The sequence below is a fragment of the Penicillium verhagenii genome, assembly GCF_028828195.1.
Source record: "Penicillium verhagenii strain IBT 33310 chromosome Unknown utg000005l_segment0_segment0, whole genome shotgun sequence".
Taxonomy (NCBI): domain Eukaryota; kingdom Fungi; phylum Ascomycota; class Eurotiomycetes; order Eurotiales; family Aspergillaceae; genus Penicillium; species Penicillium verhagenii.
The window spans coordinates 842,171-858,215 of NW_026643169.1; the positions used below are offsets into that span (position 1 = coordinate 842,171).

The window sequence follows — 16,045 nt, forward strand, 5'->3', positions numbered from 1 at the left end:
TTTGGCTCTCTTCACCGACAATCACAATCAAGTATCTAGATTGCGCCTTGGCCCTAATCGGAGCATAAGTTACGGAATCCCGCTTCTCCCTCCGCACCTCCGCACCTCCGCCTCCATCCCTTGAGACATAATGGTCCAATTAACAAGGAGGCTAACGGGCCACCTGCACACAAAATTCAATAAAGAATCGGATAATGTTGCTGGATCGCGAAATACCAAGCCCAATCTGTCTAAAAAGGAGGCACTCGAGACGCCACGCAAAACCCGCGAATATTCAACAGACATAGACGCAGACCCTAAAAGTAGCGACGAGGACGATGTGATATCAATTGGCTCTGATACCTCGCCCCAGCGACCCAGGAAGGAGAAGAGGTCATTTCAACGACTGGATGAAAAACTCTCAAATAACACCAACAATGTACCTTTAACAGCAAAGAGGTCCTTTGCGGAGGATGTTGACGACAATGAGTACGTCTTCAATTCATCGCAACGCAACACCAAGCGAAAAAAACAGACAACTTTCGGAAGAACAAAGTCGTTCTCGTCCACTGCCCCCCTCTCCAGCGCACGTTCAGTTGAAGCGCAAGGGAATGATTCACCGAAACCCAAGGCCAGCGCTCCCACACAACCACTAGCCAAGAAGGGCAAATCAAAGAAGGGCGAAAGCAAGAAGGGTGCAAGCAAGAAGGGCAAAGCTATTTTGAAAGTACATTCGTCTGACTCAGAGCCGGAGGTCGTCGCCATCAAAGATGCCACACCAGTCGAGACACCCGCCCCAAGCCCCAGCCCCGAGGTGAGGAGGAGCCCATCGCCAAGATTCAAACTGCCTCCCACAATACCACTAGACGACATTTTCTATACCTCTTCATTTGGCGCTTCCAATCCCAACCAGCTCGACGCCGGTTTCTCATCTGACTCCGCTCTATCCCCCGCCACCTCCATCAGCTGCCCATCTCCTTCAAGATCGCCATCACCACCACGCAAAGCACTATGTCCCATGTGCAAGGCTGAGGTGGATCCAGAGCTACTACGGCAGTTTAGGGAACAGCCAAATCAGCGGCTCCGCGATCAGGAACGATTCTGCACTTCGCATAGTCAAGAATCCGCTACGAAGGAATGGGAGGCACGGGGGTACCCCGATATCGAATGGGATACCTTTGAGCAACGCCTGGATGGACATTTCCCCGATCTGGAAAGGTTTTTGAACCCGGAAGAGCCATCGTATTATCGCAACATCCTTGACAGCGCCCACAAGGCTGGAAAAAGCCTGCGTCTTACCCTCGACGGCGATGGTATCGAGACTATCTCTTGTGGATACTATGGATCAAAAGGCGCCCAGAAAATGTAAGTTGAAGTCCCCATTAGCATGTTACTGTTTTGATCCATGCAAGTATCTAACCAGAATTTCTCAGGTTGTACGTGGTTATGGACCGCTTCGCGGTGAGGTTACGCCGACTGGCCAAAAACGATTCTCTTGTTGCCAAGGTGGGCATAGCCGGATATGCACAATCGGTCATCGTCCCTGAGCTCGCCACGCGGCTCATCAAGCAAGATATGGGCGTTGCGGCTAGCATTGCGCGTGAAATCATGAGAGATAGTATCGAGATTGGAGAAAAGCTCAACCCCCAGGCGAACGATCACGTGCCCTTTGATCCTGCCGAAGAAGAAGTGTACTAGAGCTGAGAGAGAGAGTCGAAGCTGACTTGTGTTGTTTTTATTTGGTTTCTATTGGATTCTTTCCCTTTTTCCGAGTTCATTTCAGCGATTATTTATTGGTTATTCGTTTTTTTTCTTTTTTGATACCTATGCCTAAACTGGTATTTTCTTTTTTGGGGAGGGCAATATCGATTCTCTCACCATGAGAAAAGTGAGCCCACAACACTTGTGTGTTACATCTTTACATTTTGTCATAGTCCATAGCAAATGCATGAAATTCCGAGGTCACAGACTCGAAACCCAAGTCAGACCAAGTACATACTACAAGAATATTGTCAGACCAAATGCCGAGCTAACCGGATAACCCAAAGTGATACGAACTGCATAACAGACGGCCCCAGATCTACAAAATGCAAGCTCATCCACCCTGAAAAACACCTCCTGTACTCGTGATGCGGCCGCACTGCGGCGTCTGACCGACGCAAACTACCTCGATTGGACAACCCACCGCGGCCACAAGTCCGGTAGCGGGGCCCTTAGCGGCTCGGACCTCTGCAGTGGAGATTTGGGCTACAGTCGCAGTCGGTGCCGATCTTCTCGATCCGAAAGCTCGGCTCAATCGCTTCTTCTTTTTCTCCTCTCTTCTTTTATTTTTCTTTCGTGTCATATTTTGGGGGATAGAGACTTTTTGGTTTGTCTTTCGGTGTCGATACCGAGTGCATAGAACAGCATGCAGAAACCCCGTCTGCCGGTAAAGCAGCTTTTGATTCTGGGTATGTTATTGTTATTGTTGTTTTTTTTTTTTTGCTCTCTGCCCCGGATCTCGGCAATAGTGATTTGTCACTAACATCAAGCTGTTCTCATCTAGCGATATGTCGATTTGCTGAGCCCAGTATGTGATCGTGCAGCGTGCTCTTTTTTACATCCTACTACTGTCCGACAGCTCATCGGAGCTAGTAGATAGTATGTCTCTTGTGAGAAAACATACTTACCAATAACTATCCGTGAACTAGTCGTCTTCACATCTATTCTTCCATACCTTGTAAGTTCAAGTTGATCCAGAACGTGCGCCTGGTCCACCAGCGCACTGGAACATACAAAGTCGAGCCTCGCCCACCAAAAGACTCGCCTGGCCCCAAACCCAAGTTCAAAAACTAGCGCTAATACCCACCCAGCCAGAACTAATCCAACATGTCGGCGTCCCCAAGCCCGAGGTCGCCAAATGGGCCGGCATCGCCTCAGCGGTCGCATCCGTGAGTCAAGCCATCATGGCCGTGCCCTGGGGCGCCTTGTCAGACTACATAGGTCGCAAACCAGTAATAATCAGCGGCCTCTTCTGCACCATGATCCTCTCAATAGTGCTGGGCATGTCATCTTCCCTAACGATGGTCCTCGTAACGCGCGCCCTAATCGGGCTCATGAACGGAAACGTCGGCATCATCCGCACAATGGTTGCGGAAATTGTGCCGGAGCGCGAACTGCAGCCCCGGGCCTTCAGTATCATGCCGCTGGTATGGACTATCGGTAGTATTTTCGGCCCAGCGTTCGGAGGAGCGCTAGCGCGGCCGGCAGACAAGCATCCCGGGCTCTTTGGGGGCTCTGCGTTTTTGAAAAAGTATCCGTTTGCGTTGCCGAATATTGCGGCGGCTTGTTTCTTTGTTGTGGGGATTTTGAATGGCATTTTGTTTCTACGGGTGAGTTATTGTTCTCCAGGAGAACTACAGTCTCGAAGCAGGAACTTCAGGGTTTGAAGTTGTGGGCTTTGGACTTTGGCTGAATGTTTGTGTTCGTGCAGGAAACGCTGGCTACTAAGAAGGATCAGCGCGATTATGGACTTGAGCTTGGAAAGGCTCTGACTCGGCCGTGCACTTCGAGGAATAAGCGCGGGGCAGAGAGTAAGGATTCGAGCGAGGACGCAGAACGAGCTACGTTGCTTCCGAGGAAAAAGAAGGAGGAGGCAAAGCCCATTGCCCGGGTTAGCTGGTCGCAGATCTTCACGCCGCAGTCCTGTCTAATCCTGACCTCGTACACCTTGATCTCCGGACTCGGCATGGCCTTCGATGCCGTATTCCCCGTCTTCCTCAACTACCCTGTGCAGGAATACGAGAATAACCCGGATGTCCAGCTTCCATTCAAGTTTGCAGGTGGCTTCGGCGTCGGTGAGTAGATGAAAAGTCCCAAGGGAAACACTCTCCACGCCTTAATACCTACCACCATACTAACCAAGCTCCTAAAGATTCCCAAACAATCGGCATCTACTACACAGTCATCGGCGTCGTGGGTATGGTAATCCAGTTCCTCGCCTTCCCGCCGATCGCCCAGCGCCTCGGTATCCTCCGCTGCTTCAAAGCCGCCGCCATCTCCATGCCAATCATCTTCTTCCTGACGCCTTTCACGGCCATCGTCCCCGAGCCCTTCAGACTCCCAGCCGTGCTGCTAATCATGCTGCTCAAGCTCGGCACCACGGTCTTCGGTATCCCGTGTTGCACGATCTTGCTTACGAACTCTGCTTCGAGCATGACGGTGCTTGGGACGTTGAATGGAGTCGGAACGAGCGTGAGTGCCTTGGGACGCGCGGCGGGTCCGGCGCTTATCGGGACTGCGTTTTCGTATGGTGTGAAGAGGGGGTATATGATTATTCCGTGGTGGCTGTTGAGTGCTTTGGCGCTGTGGAGTGTTGTTCCTGCTTTTTGGATCGTGGAGCAGGAGGGTCCGCACCGGGACGCGGTAGAGGTGGTTGCTGAGGAGCAGGAGCATGCGCAGGCGCAAGTGGAGGTTTCTGCTGGTGGTTATGGGTCATTGGTTGTGTCGAGTGATGGGGTTGCGAAGGTTGCTAGGAGCGATTGAAGATCGACTCGTTGAACGCACTAGGTGATGAGTATGCTGAATGCGGTTACAGATTGAGATGCGTTTCCCATGAAGATACGCAAGCTTTGGGTAAAAGGATTGGAAATTGGACACGAAGAAAAGCCCACCAGACAAGGGCAGCTCTAGGTGAGTCTACCAAGTCATGATAGAATGTTAATGTATACAGACTGCACAAAAGAATGATATGAATGCATGAATGATAGCTTTGCTTTTTGAGTCGAGACAAGATCTATACAAAATAATTATACTTATTCATACACTTGATAAGCCTATAAAATCAATTGATTTCGAGAGTCTGGTCAAGTACATACTAGTATAAACAATTAATGAATGTGGGGATAAGAAGGAGCAAGTAGTATACACCAGTCTATACTTCAAAAGATCGGCCCATAGTTAGCTAACCTATCCCCATCTCACGTCATCTGACTAATCCCACCCCAGCTCCATCAACTCACCGATCTACAGCATCACACCACCCCTACTACCTATACGACAACCCTCAACCTCTTTCCAACCTCTCTCAAAAACCCCCAGACCTCACAAGCCCTCAAAATGGTACCCAAACCCACCCCAAACCCCTCCAACTCCAACTCCAAACTAACCCAAGCCCAACCTAGTCCCAAACACCCCCCACAACCTCGGCCCTAGCCCTCTCCCTCCTAACCTCCCTCGGCGGCGCAATCGGCTACGCCCGCACAGGCTCCATCCCCTCAATCGCCGCAGGCCTCACCGTCGGCGCGATCTACGCCGTCGCCTTCACACGCCTGCGCGCGGGCGAGTCCTACGGCGAGGAGCTCGGTCTTCTTGCTTCGGCCGTGCTGGGCGGAAGCTCGATCCCGCGTGCGATTAAGACGGGCGGCAAGGCTGTTCCCGTTGGTCTTTCTTTGCTGGCTACGTACGGTGTTGTTATTTTTGGGCTTGCGACTAAGGAGAAGAGGGCTTAGGCTGGCTTGCGTCCTAGACTACAGTAGAGTGTAGGCGGTGCGCTGCTTGGGCGGTTTCTGCGGGATTGCGGAGATCGTGTGGGTCTGTTGGGGTCCGCTGTAGTGTACTTCTCTGCTTGCTATGTGCTGGGGTTGGTGGTAGGATTTTACTACGTACACTGGGTTTGTGCTCTGCTCTGCTCTGCTCTGGTGTGATGTGATTGCTGTTACTTTTGTTCTGTTTTCTAGCGAGGATACTCCACTCTGTCAATTGAGCATTAGGGTTTTAGTCTAGCTGGCAATGGCTAGCCGCTAGATGAGAACAATTGAAGGCTTGTTAAAGATTTTTTAGTGTTTGTAGATTTGGGAAACGGTTACGAAATTGTGAAATTGGTTCATTCCCTACCTGAAACGCTAATTTATAGAAAATATAACTTACTTCCGAGATGACATTGTCAAGCTGTAAGGCCGATGTAGAAAGAAAAAAACAGTCGATCCCTCATAAGCGTGTACGGCTGGGAGGAAGAGGACAAGGGGAGGGAGAGAAACAGTCAGGGCAGGGACGTACGCGTCAAATCCTTCATAGCCAACCCCGCTAGCACCGACCCTGATTAGCGGGAAAGGCCTATGAAGCGACAGGACTCACGAGCAGAATCATCGAGCATATCGCGTGGAGAGGACAATCTTGTTGGTTTTGGCAGTTTAGGAAAAGGCTTGTTCGCCAGAACTACTGATGGATCAGGGCAGGTAACAGAAGAAAGCCAGCCAAAATAGAAAATGCTCATGTGTCGCCAGAAGTATGTGTCGAACTTAGCTGGAGTCCGTTATCCGTCCCTCGAACATCATGTCTCATCGCGGGGATCGATATTGAGAACGGTTAATGAGCCGGGTCGACCACTGTGTCCTCGTCGCGAATCGTTCCCGTAACCGTCGCATCGGGGATCTCGCCCAGTACTGTTTCCTGCGTGAAATGACCGCGCGTGAATGCATAACGAGGAATCTGAGCCATCTTCTCTTCGGGGCTAGTCGTTTGGTCTGAATAGATCAAGCGTGTGGGTTTCGATTTGTCCTTCTTACTGGGTTTCTCCGGGGCATCAATCGGCTTTTCTGTTGCGTTGTTCGCCACACCCGCAATATCGTTCATCGACGGGACTGGCGGAGTTGCCAGAGTAGCATCAACTTGTGAGTAACCGGGAACTGGTGGTTGAGGAATTGGGTGGCCCATGTGCATCTGGTGCATCTGCTGTGCGTTGACTGGTGGGGCAGCGAAGCTCGGGCGTTGTGGCAGACCGGAGGGAATTGGCAAGCTGCCAGAACGAGGAGGAGGGGTTGATTCGGTCGGTGTCGATTGTTGTGAGAGGTAAGCAGCAGGAGGCGCACCATAACCAGGGGTGCCAGGGAATGGTTGAGGGATGTAACCAGTCGGGCTATAGCCCATAGGCACAGGGCCTGGCTGTACGTTGGATGGTGAGAAGGGTGGGAATCCTGGACTGGCGATTTGATGATAGGGAGCAGCAGGAGGGTAGGAGTAGTGGGGTACAGGAATCTGGGTAGGCATGGTAGGTGCTGATGCTGTTGCTACTGCGGCAGCCGGTGTGGGGGCAGTGGGAGATTGTACCTGGGAATTTATATTAGTTATAAAATCAATATAGTCCAGGAAAGCGAAACTTACGTAGGCAACCGGCGTTGAAGCAGATGGGGTACCCACAGGGGTTGCATCTCCACTGCTGGTACCACCAGTAGCTCCATCGGCGCGCTTGGCGCGATGTTCTGCCAATCGCTTCTTGAGATCTGACACAGCTTCCAACTTAGGCTTCTTGGCTGCAGGGCCACCTCCGCTAGCTCCTGAGGGAGGGTTACCTGTGGCTACTTGTCGATCAACCTCAGCTTGTTGGAACTGAGTAGCCACACGCTGTTGGTGAGCCTGTAGAACGTCTTCCGGAATTCCCTCCATGCCGAAAATTTCGTAATCGAGACTTGCGCGATTGGGCAGCGCATTCTCGATTTCTGTAAGTTGTTCCTTGTGGACTTGACTCATGTGCACCGACAATCCTAGATCACGTTCTGTCAATGTCGCATTCGCATAGTGATACATCTGGTGGTGTAAGCTTACCTCCGGCGGTATTCAATCGGCGGCCACATCGATCACACTTAAAGTGCTTGGCTTTTTGATGCAAGGTCAGAATCTTCAGGTCGTCAAAGTCACGCTCACAGTAGTAGCACCAAGGTCGAGCCAGAAGCTCGTCCAAGGAGGGACCGCGTCTCTTCTTTCCCATTGTGATGATTTGACTGGCGAGGGTAAGAGCTTCAACAGAGAAAACCGGCGTGATGCAGAAATAGAGACAATGGAAGATGTGGGGGGTTGTTGATATTGGTAAAGATATGAAGTCAAGCAACGTCAAGCAAACTGCCATTAGGCGGTCTGGTTGAGAAGATTTACAAGTACTCTTTTTGATGCCTTAGGCGATAATATTGTCAATATGCTCAATGCCCTATCATACATATACATAAACTCAAATAGAATACACGCCTTGCTAGCTGCTGAGACCAGACCAGATCTCAAACAAGCTCATTAAAATGTACAGGTCCTTTTGTTTGCTTAAATCCCCAACTGACTCCCTGAAACCCCCTTCCAGAACGCCAACCCGCAAAACTTCCCAGCAGTACTAAACAATTGAAATAAAATTAAAGATGAAGACAGGGTCAATCGCACCAAGAAATGAGGCGTTATGCTTTCAAACACCAGTGTATCAAGTCATTTAATTGTCAAAGGACAACCAAAGTGACGAGGTGTTGAAGTTGGGACTTCGACATGGAACGTCGCCGAGCAGATAGACACGAGTAGAGAGCTACCACCAAGTATGTTTCTCGTTTGTTCTCTTCACCTCTTTAGTTTGGTTGCAAGTTCCACTTTAATATGTATCTTATCTCTCACAATCAGCGGCGATGGTGATGATCATGTACACTCGGATGAGGAGGGCCTTGATGTTGGCCTAGATGGCCACCGGGATGACCACCTGGATGTGGGCCTGGATGCCCTCCTGGATGTTGGCCCATATGCTGGCCAGGATGCTGACCTGGATGCTGGCCTGGATGTTGTCCGGGGTGTTGACCAGGGTGCTGACCAGGGTGCTGGCCGGGATGCTGTCCAGGATGTTGACCTGGGTGCGGTCCTGGGTGTTGGCCCGGATGAGGGCCTGCGTGAGGAACCTGCATGTGACTCATGCCGTAAGGGACGTATGGAAATGGAGCATATTGAGCTGGCAATTGCTGCCCTATCGGTACGTTTGGCGGCGGCGGCGGCGGTTGGGCGTAAGGGTTGGGAGGGGCGTACTGGGCCATTCCAATCGGCGGCAATGTATGTCCAGGTCCCATGTGACCAGCCATGGGCGCCACAACTGGGGCCTTCGGAGCAAGATTCCCGTTAGGAATGGGGACCAACGACGTAGATTTGCGGCGGCGGTCAGGAGGACGAGGTAAGACATCGGGCTTGATAGGATCGTCCTGTCGGTCTGATTCGATTTGTGCCTTTGAACGTTTTGGATTGCGAATCCGACCCTCGCGATTGAACCGCTCCCAATGGTCCAGCATGGCTTTGGTTCGCTTGGGGTTCTTGGAGTTGGCAATCTTCAGTCGACGGGCTTCCTCCATCTCCTCAGCTGTGGCATCCCGCTTCACAGCCAAGTTTGCCTTTGGCGGGGGAGATGTTTCTGGCATGGGAGAATCAGCAGGCAAAGATGCAGGAGTCTCCTCCGCCGGGTAAGGTTGCGTGGTGGAGCTGACAATGCTCGCACCCCGACGCCCGCGGCCACGGTATGAGGTTGGAGAGGCAAAATTGCCAGCTTGGGGAGCTTCAAGAGATGCACGAGACGATGTGGTCCGGCCAGCGCCTCGACCCCGGCCTCTACCACGGGCTCGAGTCCCACCACGACCACGGGGGGCTGATGTTGGAGGCTCTGCGGGTTGGTAGGTGTCGAGTGTGGTACGACGACCACCACGACCACGAGCGCGTCGCTTAACTGGGCGAGTTTCCTCTTCACTCTCCTCCGCAGCGTCAGACTCATTTTGAGTATCTTCAGCGACTTCTTCAACCTTGGTAGACTGCTGCAGCTGCAGCTGTTGCTGTTCCTCTGCAGCTTTGCGCTTGCGTGTCACCTTCGGCACCGCATCTAGACGTTTCTCGAACAAAACAGGAACGAACTCCATGCCATCCCGCACGACAGGTGTCCAACCATCAGGGTTGCGATCTTCGGGAGCAACCTTGGACGCCATCTTCCGTGCCTGTGCAGCGGTAGGGATGAAACCACCTTGGCTAAACGGGTTCTGGGGTGTCCAGCTGACCACCTCGTTTATATTTGTGCCAAAGAAGGTGTGCTTGTAACCGTACAGCATCGATTCCTTCCTGTCCTCAAAGTCACGTTCATCCTCAGGGACCCGGGCGAGTGGGTGCCCCGTTCGCTTTTTCTGACCGATGCTCTGTTCCCGCTTTGCATCCACTGAGATTTGGAGCCGGATGTGTCGGTGCGTTCGAGTGTACAGTTTATCGAGAGCAATGTATTCATCCTGCCAGGTCTTCATCGCAGCTGCAGCGGCTTCAGTGGCTGCGTAAAGTTCATCGGGCGTAAGAGACTCCGGCTTCCGGAGCATTTCTATCAGCTCCTCAAAATTGCCAGTCTCAAGGAACTCGCCCTTGGAGACTTTGGATGTTTTGTAGGGAGTTGGCGCTGCCATTGGCTCCGAGCCATCCTTTTTCTTGGGCTTGTCACCGAAGGCATGTTGCCAGGAAGCCTCAACTTTGGCAATGTTCTGGTCATAGTTCTCTGAAAAATTCGAGGCCTTGTGAACGGTCCAAACTTTAGGTAGGCGGTCCTTGATATCCGCCTCTTGCCATGTAGCTAAACGTCGGCGAAAGTCATCGGGGAATGAGTTTCGGGGATTTGAAAGCCATTCAATCATATCCAGTTTTCCTGGAGCTTGAGGCGCAACTTGAATGTTGACACTAGAAGTTTTGGAAGTGTCGAGCTCGCTGTGCTCGCCGTTGACGGCAGATGCGACGGGAGTTCCTTGTTCTTCTTGTTCTTGCTCCTCGCCAGCCTCCACTTCTTCGGCTTCGGCTAGTTCGGCCTGATCAGCGAATTCAGGATCTTCGACTTCTTCCGCGTCTTCAGCATCTTCAATTTCTTCCCCGTCTCCATCGTCATTAAGTTCCTCCAAATCATCACCCTCTTCAGCTTGGTATGTTTCTTCATTTTCTTCAAACTGAGACGCGTCATTCAAGACCTCTTCATCTTCTAGTTCAAGCTCATCAGCACCATCTTCACCCTCCTCATAATCAAATGACTGAGAGTCTGGATGGTCCGAAGAAATGTGAAAATTGAGCAGGTCTTCCGCAGAGATGGACTTATCAACGGGAAGTTCTAATAGTTTCCCACACCAGTCGCATTTAATTTGCTTGCCCAGCGGCTCAGGGGACTGAGAGATCTGGGTGGAAGTAGATTGCGGGCGCATTGGTTCAGAGAATTGACGGCGCATGGGGGAATCTTGATCAAGGCTATCGCCCACATCAGATGACGGGTTATCCATATCAAAATCGGCCCGCGGGATGGGGGCCATTTGGGGCAGATAGCAGAAGAAAGAGAAAAAAAGATCAGACGCGCAAATTCAAGAAAAACAGGTATGTGCCAAACAAATTAGACACGGGATTCTGCCGTGAAGATGGAAGAATGTACGGCGCAGGGATCTGTATAGTTGGGTTAGTCGGGGTTTTCGCTTGTGTGGATGCCAAGCCTTGCATAGAGTAATCGCAGCGCAATGCGGGAACCCCATCAGGGGATGTATCGCGTAACGGGGGGAAAATAGGTAAGTCGCGTCAAGAAAACAGGATCAAAGGTAGACAAAAACATTTCATAGCAATATCATAGACATCCGAACATGTTCAGACCGAAGAAATGAGGGTTAGGAGTAGATGGTAGACACGGTCGCGGCAAATTGTGTGGATCAGGATCTGACCCGGAAGTGTATTTGCCAGATACAAGGGAAAAAAAAGGGAAAAAAAAAAGCAAAAGCACGCGCGCGCTCGACAACAACATACCATAGAGTAGAAAGTTAAATCAAATAAAGTGTAAGTGACTTCCTTGATCTCGATCCAAATGGAATTGATCGGACGAGAGTCGGCGGTGGCAGATGGCGCTTGGTGAGAGCGGCTGCCAGGGATGTGTACTTGGAAAAGGCTGGGCGGATAACCAAGGCTATTCACCCTCCACGGCCACAAACCCCGAGAGATTAGGGAAAGTAGTAGAATGGTCAGTTTGAGCAGAAAAGCAAAGGGGGATCTAGATATTGAAAGCAAGCAATGCAGAGATGCGCAGTGGTTGAATGCAGATCCAGGTGGTAGTAAAAAAAGATGAAAAAAAAAAGATTCTCCGTGGGGAGAGGAAGGGGGCAAAGTGAACTCCAAGATAACCAGAGACAAGGAAAGTTTACAAAAGATCGAGACGCTGACTCGTTTCTTTTAAGGGTTAACGTCGCAGTACGAAGTCAAGTATGGGATATGGAAACCGTGTAGAAGGGCAAGGAAAAGAGATTGAGTCGTGGTTTAGTTTGTAGTGACCATTACAACCGTATCCACCTGCTCTCAACAACCAATCACCGCCCAGTTATCTACTAGGCCATTCTACTGCAAGCCGCGACGTCAGATATGAACTGAATAATATATGTGGTCTACATAGCTTGCAATCATAAAACACGTCTCGTTACTTCTGGGGGAAAAAAAAATTTAACCGCCGGTCATACCCAAAATCAAGAGACCTTTCTTCAATATTACCACCTATTAATCCTATAACGGGCCAGAAAAAAATAGAGATTTTTTTTTCTCCACTACTCCGTATAAGTACCTTTGTGTACGTCGATTCTGCTCTTAGAGACTTGAGAGATTAGTGGGGTCTATTTAGCATTTCATTTTATCTAGAAAAAGTGCTTTCTTCATAGTATCATCAACGAGAATTTTGCTTCACAGGATTTCGTGTTCTGGCGTGGTGCCTACTAGTACTAACTCCTGCAAGGGTTTCTAACCAACACTGTACAGCTCTCACCATGAAAAGGAGTCTGTTAACAAGTGAGACATATCCCGGGGTATAGATGTAAAATATAAGCAGAAAATAAAACATGGTAGAGCAACTTGTTCTTGATTTCATACCCGTTTGTCCAGATCCCTTTGTTTTTAGCCCCTTAACCCGATCGTCGCGTGTCTCATCAGCACGGACCGCCAATATGGAATTTCCGCTTTTGGTGATTTTAACACATCACATTCACAACCACTTTCAAATTGATTCAATATTTAATATTCACAATCCAATTTAAATAGCCCATTCCAAGATGTCTGGATTGTAATTTGTAACTCAAGTTTCCAGTCTAAATAGAAGTCATCACCTTCAAAGTTGGAAATCAAACCTGGTACATATTCAGTACCCGAGAATCGAGAGGTATTTAAGCCCAACATATATGTACGGATGTGTACCTAATATATACATTCAATTCTTCTCCCCAACGTCCAACGCAACCAAGAACCGACTGACACAATTATAAGCCGCAACAGTCGCCGTAATCTCCACAACCTCCTGATCATTAAAACATCCCTTTAACTCAGCAAAGACAACATCTGGTACAGTGACAGTCCTTGTCATAGCATCCGTGTATCTCAAAACTGCCCTTTCCTCCACACTCAAGGTGCTTAACGAACTCTCCTCTGAGAAATCCACCTGGATATCCCCAACCAGCTTCAAAGCATCCTCACCCAAGCCACCTTGTTGCAGCAAAGGCGAATGTTGCTCCCATTCAAACAATGCACCGTTGACTACCGCAACTCGGCAGATGGCCAGTTCTCGTACCACCGTTGATAGACTTGTTCGGGTGCGGATGGCACCAAGGAATGAATTCCAACCATCCGTTATTGGGAAGGAATGTAGGAGTGCAAGATCGAGTGGTAAGAGGGGGTTTGGAGCTCGGCGGGCTTGGACACTGGCCAAGATTCTAGCTTCGTCGGGAGTCTCGGTGGGTGGGGGGTCTGCAACGTAGGGGAGGCGCATGATGAATAGATATGTAGGCGAGAAGCTTGTGAGATTGAAAGTGAATATGGTTGTTTGAGATGGATCCGATTCTGCCCAAAAATTGAAAGTGGTTAGAATTGTAAACCATCGGAATCGGGTACCTGGGCATGGTGGGGTCGTAGACAAACAGATGACGGAACTCACGTGCAGACACTCGATGGTAATGATGAGTAATGTGGTCGAGGCGAAAATGTATTCTTGGATTTAGGAATAAATTTCCAAGATTCAATTGTTTGCGTATATCGTGTGCAAGGCAAAATGGCGCCTATTTATGCTTGATTGTTATCGACCCCGCGTGGTCCCGCTGCGGGATCGGGCCCGATAAGTCGTGCTGCGGATGCATGGCTGCATTCCGCTCCCGTGTCCACATCTGCACTTGTCACATTGAGTAGATTGCTGATTTGAGGTTGTTTCGAATTGCAGTTGATATATTTGGAAGTGCCTTGAAACGATGATACTATGTTGTGAAATAAGATCAGCAGTCTGAATAGCGCACGAGTAGCCCGATAACCCATTATTGCATGCAGCATCAGCATGGTGTACGTGTATCATTGATGGTGTATGTGGGGTCGAGCGACTTTTGGTCGTGAAAATATATACCTCAAGGGAAGACAGACTCAATTCCGATGCCGGACATAATAGTCCACGGCCTAGTTTTATTTGCAATAAATTTGACAAAAGTTTTAGAAGATGATTATGTCTTGCCTTGGAGTGCGTCACCTAATAGTTAAGGTTGGAGATCGAGGGGCAAGTAGATCCATTAGTCATCAGCTTATTACCCGAGGTCCCCACTTCGATCTATACAGCTCAGCCTCCATTCACTTCTTGGACGCTGGTAAAATGGTGATTTCTGACATTGATAGAATTTTGTTATTCGGAAAATAAACTCGCCTAGAGTATGATCAAGGTTTATTGATTGGTCTAGAGACTTACAATTGAGTCGCCCATTGCAATTGCAATTTTCTGGGGGAGCAACAGTGGGGAAGCGCATGGGTGGGGAATCCGTACTGGAGCTTCCCTTGAAGACCCGAAGTATACCTTATCAAAAACTGCTTGTGAAAATACGTATGAGACTGTTCTAGCCAGCATCTCCAGGTAGATCTCGAACAGGAAGACTGGTTTCGTACAGCGTGATCTACTGTTATCCTCCAAGTCGATCCCACGCAATGCTACTAAGCTCGAGTGGGGTGATAGGACACTCTAGCCTCGTAGGCCAATTTCTTGACGTGCATTGAGTGCGACTCGCAATGTGTTGATCTGATCATGTGGTCAATTGCTTTCGTGGAATTGGTTAACGAGATTAGCGAGGGTATTTGTGATCCTGCGAGTTAATAGGCCTCTAAGCGACCTCAAGCGAGGCTGATCTTGATCCTGCGAGCCTATAGGTCCTTAAGCGAGATCAAGCGAGCGCGTTCTTGATCCTCGCGTCGTGATTCTGATCCTCGCGTGCCGTTGGCCTGTTCTAATATAATCTTGGGATCGTTTTGATCCTGACGCGCGATTGGTCGATCCTAGGCGAGGTGGTTGATCTGGGGGACGCGTCCAGGGTCAGACCTGGGGTATAAATACCCCGTTTCCCCCCTCTCCTCTCCTTCTTTTCTTTTTTCCCCTTCTCCAAGTCTCATCACTCTCAAATCTCTTCTTTATACTTTCATCAAAGTTTTATCTCATCCATCACTTGGTCCATCCATCCATCACTTGGTTCATCCATCCAACACTTGGTTCATCCATCCAACACTTGGTTCATCCATCCAACACTTGATTCATCCATCCAACACTTGATTCATCCATCCAACACTTGATTCATACATCACTTGGTCCATCCATTACTTGGTCCATCCATCCAACACTTGCTCAGTCCTCACATCCTACTTTGACCTTCGAGCTTCAACCTCTTCTGAGTTCTCTCCTCGAACGTCAATCATGCATCCATGCATCCAGTTACCTTTGGTATTCATATATCATGTCAATCTTCCAACTTGACCTTGAGACTACTATCAAATACTTTGATCAACAAACCATTTTACAACTTGCTTGGACGAGCTTCAAGGTTTTTTTTGTATTATTGATCATTTTCTGACCTTTCCTGACATTGATTTCTAGACTGCAATCTCTCATCCTTTCAGATGATCATCCATTACTTGCTTCCACATCAATCGAGGCCTGAATTTGCTCCAAAGCCCCCTCTTCCCTCTCGAAGCCTTCAGTCAACCGGCGTTCCCAGCCAACCAACCAAAAAGAAAACAAACACAAACACAAAAACAAAAAGAAAAAAAAGAAAACAGCAAAAACAAACAAAACACAAAAACACAAAAACACAAAAGAAAACTACATCAAAAACTCCAACAGGCATGGGAACGCCGCGGTTCTTGAACTCGTCACTCGCTCCTTCAATATTTCGTCTTCCACTCCTGGTTCAGCTCAGGTTCTCTCTGAACAGGCAGCACATATGTTAGTATGTGTCAGGACAAATTCAGTTAGAACTTGGGCTTG

At 49.4% G+C, this 16,045-nt stretch overlaps 6 protein-coding genes across 6 annotated transcripts; 3 read left to right on the forward strand and 3 right to left on the reverse strand.

Moving 5' to 3' along the window:
* Positions 1 to 130: 130 nt before the first annotated feature.
* N7466_003894 (RTC4 family protein) lies at positions 131 to 1,677 on the forward strand (the record flags this gene model as incomplete). The annotated part of the gene is made up of 2 exons (XM_057163291.1): positions 131 to 1,344; positions 1,413 to 1,677. 2 exons carry the CDS (start codon positions 131 to 133, stop codon positions 1,675 to 1,677), a joined length of 1,479 nt encoding a protein of 492 aa, XP_057021972.1.
* A 709-nt stretch (positions 1,678 to 2,386) lies between these two features.
* N7466_003895 (MFS transporter) lies at positions 2,387 to 4,503 on the forward strand (the record flags this gene model as incomplete). The annotated part of the gene is made up of 5 exons (XM_057163292.1): positions 2,387 to 2,429; positions 2,670 to 2,698; positions 2,832 to 3,350; positions 3,452 to 3,815; positions 3,893 to 4,503. The coding sequence occupies 5 exons, from the start codon at positions 2,387 to 2,389 to the stop codon at positions 4,501 to 4,503; spliced, it is 1,566 nt and encodes a 521-aa protein (XP_057021973.1).
* Positions 4,504 to 5,076: 573 nt separating this feature from the next.
* N7466_003896 (TMEM14 family protein) lies at positions 5,077 to 5,468 on the forward strand (the record flags this gene model as incomplete). Its single annotated transcript, XM_057163293.1, has 2 exons — positions 5,077 to 5,079; positions 5,142 to 5,468. The coding sequence occupies 2 exons, from the start codon at positions 5,077 to 5,079 to the stop codon at positions 5,466 to 5,468; spliced, it is 330 nt and encodes a 109-aa protein (XP_057021974.1).
* Positions 5,469 to 6,324: 856 nt separating this feature from the next.
* On the reverse strand, positions 6,325 to 7,723 carry N7466_003897 (putative C2H2 finger domain protein; the record flags this gene model as incomplete). Its single annotated transcript, XM_057163294.1, has 3 exons — positions 6,325 to 7,065; positions 7,120 to 7,499; positions 7,561 to 7,723. The coding sequence occupies 3 exons, from the start codon at positions 7,721 to 7,723 to the stop codon at positions 6,325 to 6,327; spliced, it is 1,284 nt and encodes a 427-aa protein (XP_057021975.1).
* Positions 7,724 to 8,440: 717 nt separating this feature from the next.
* On the reverse strand, positions 8,441 to 11,060 carry N7466_003898 (uncharacterized protein; the record flags this gene model as incomplete). Its single annotated transcript, XM_057163295.1, is given in 2 exon segments — positions 8,441 to 8,644; positions 8,658 to 11,060. The coding sequence occupies 2 exon segments, from the start codon at positions 11,058 to 11,060 to the stop codon at positions 8,441 to 8,443; spliced, it is 2,607 nt and encodes an 868-aa protein (XP_057021976.1).
* A 1,916-nt stretch (positions 11,061 to 12,976) lies between these two features.
* N7466_003899 (carboxymuconolactone decarboxylase family protein) lies at positions 12,977 to 13,531 on the reverse strand (the record flags this gene model as incomplete). Its single annotated transcript, XM_057163296.1, has 1 exon — positions 12,977 to 13,531. One exon carries the CDS (start codon positions 13,529 to 13,531, stop codon positions 12,977 to 12,979), a length of 555 nt encoding a protein of 184 aa, XP_057021977.1.
* Between the last annotated feature and the right edge of the window lie 2,514 nt (positions 13,532 to 16,045).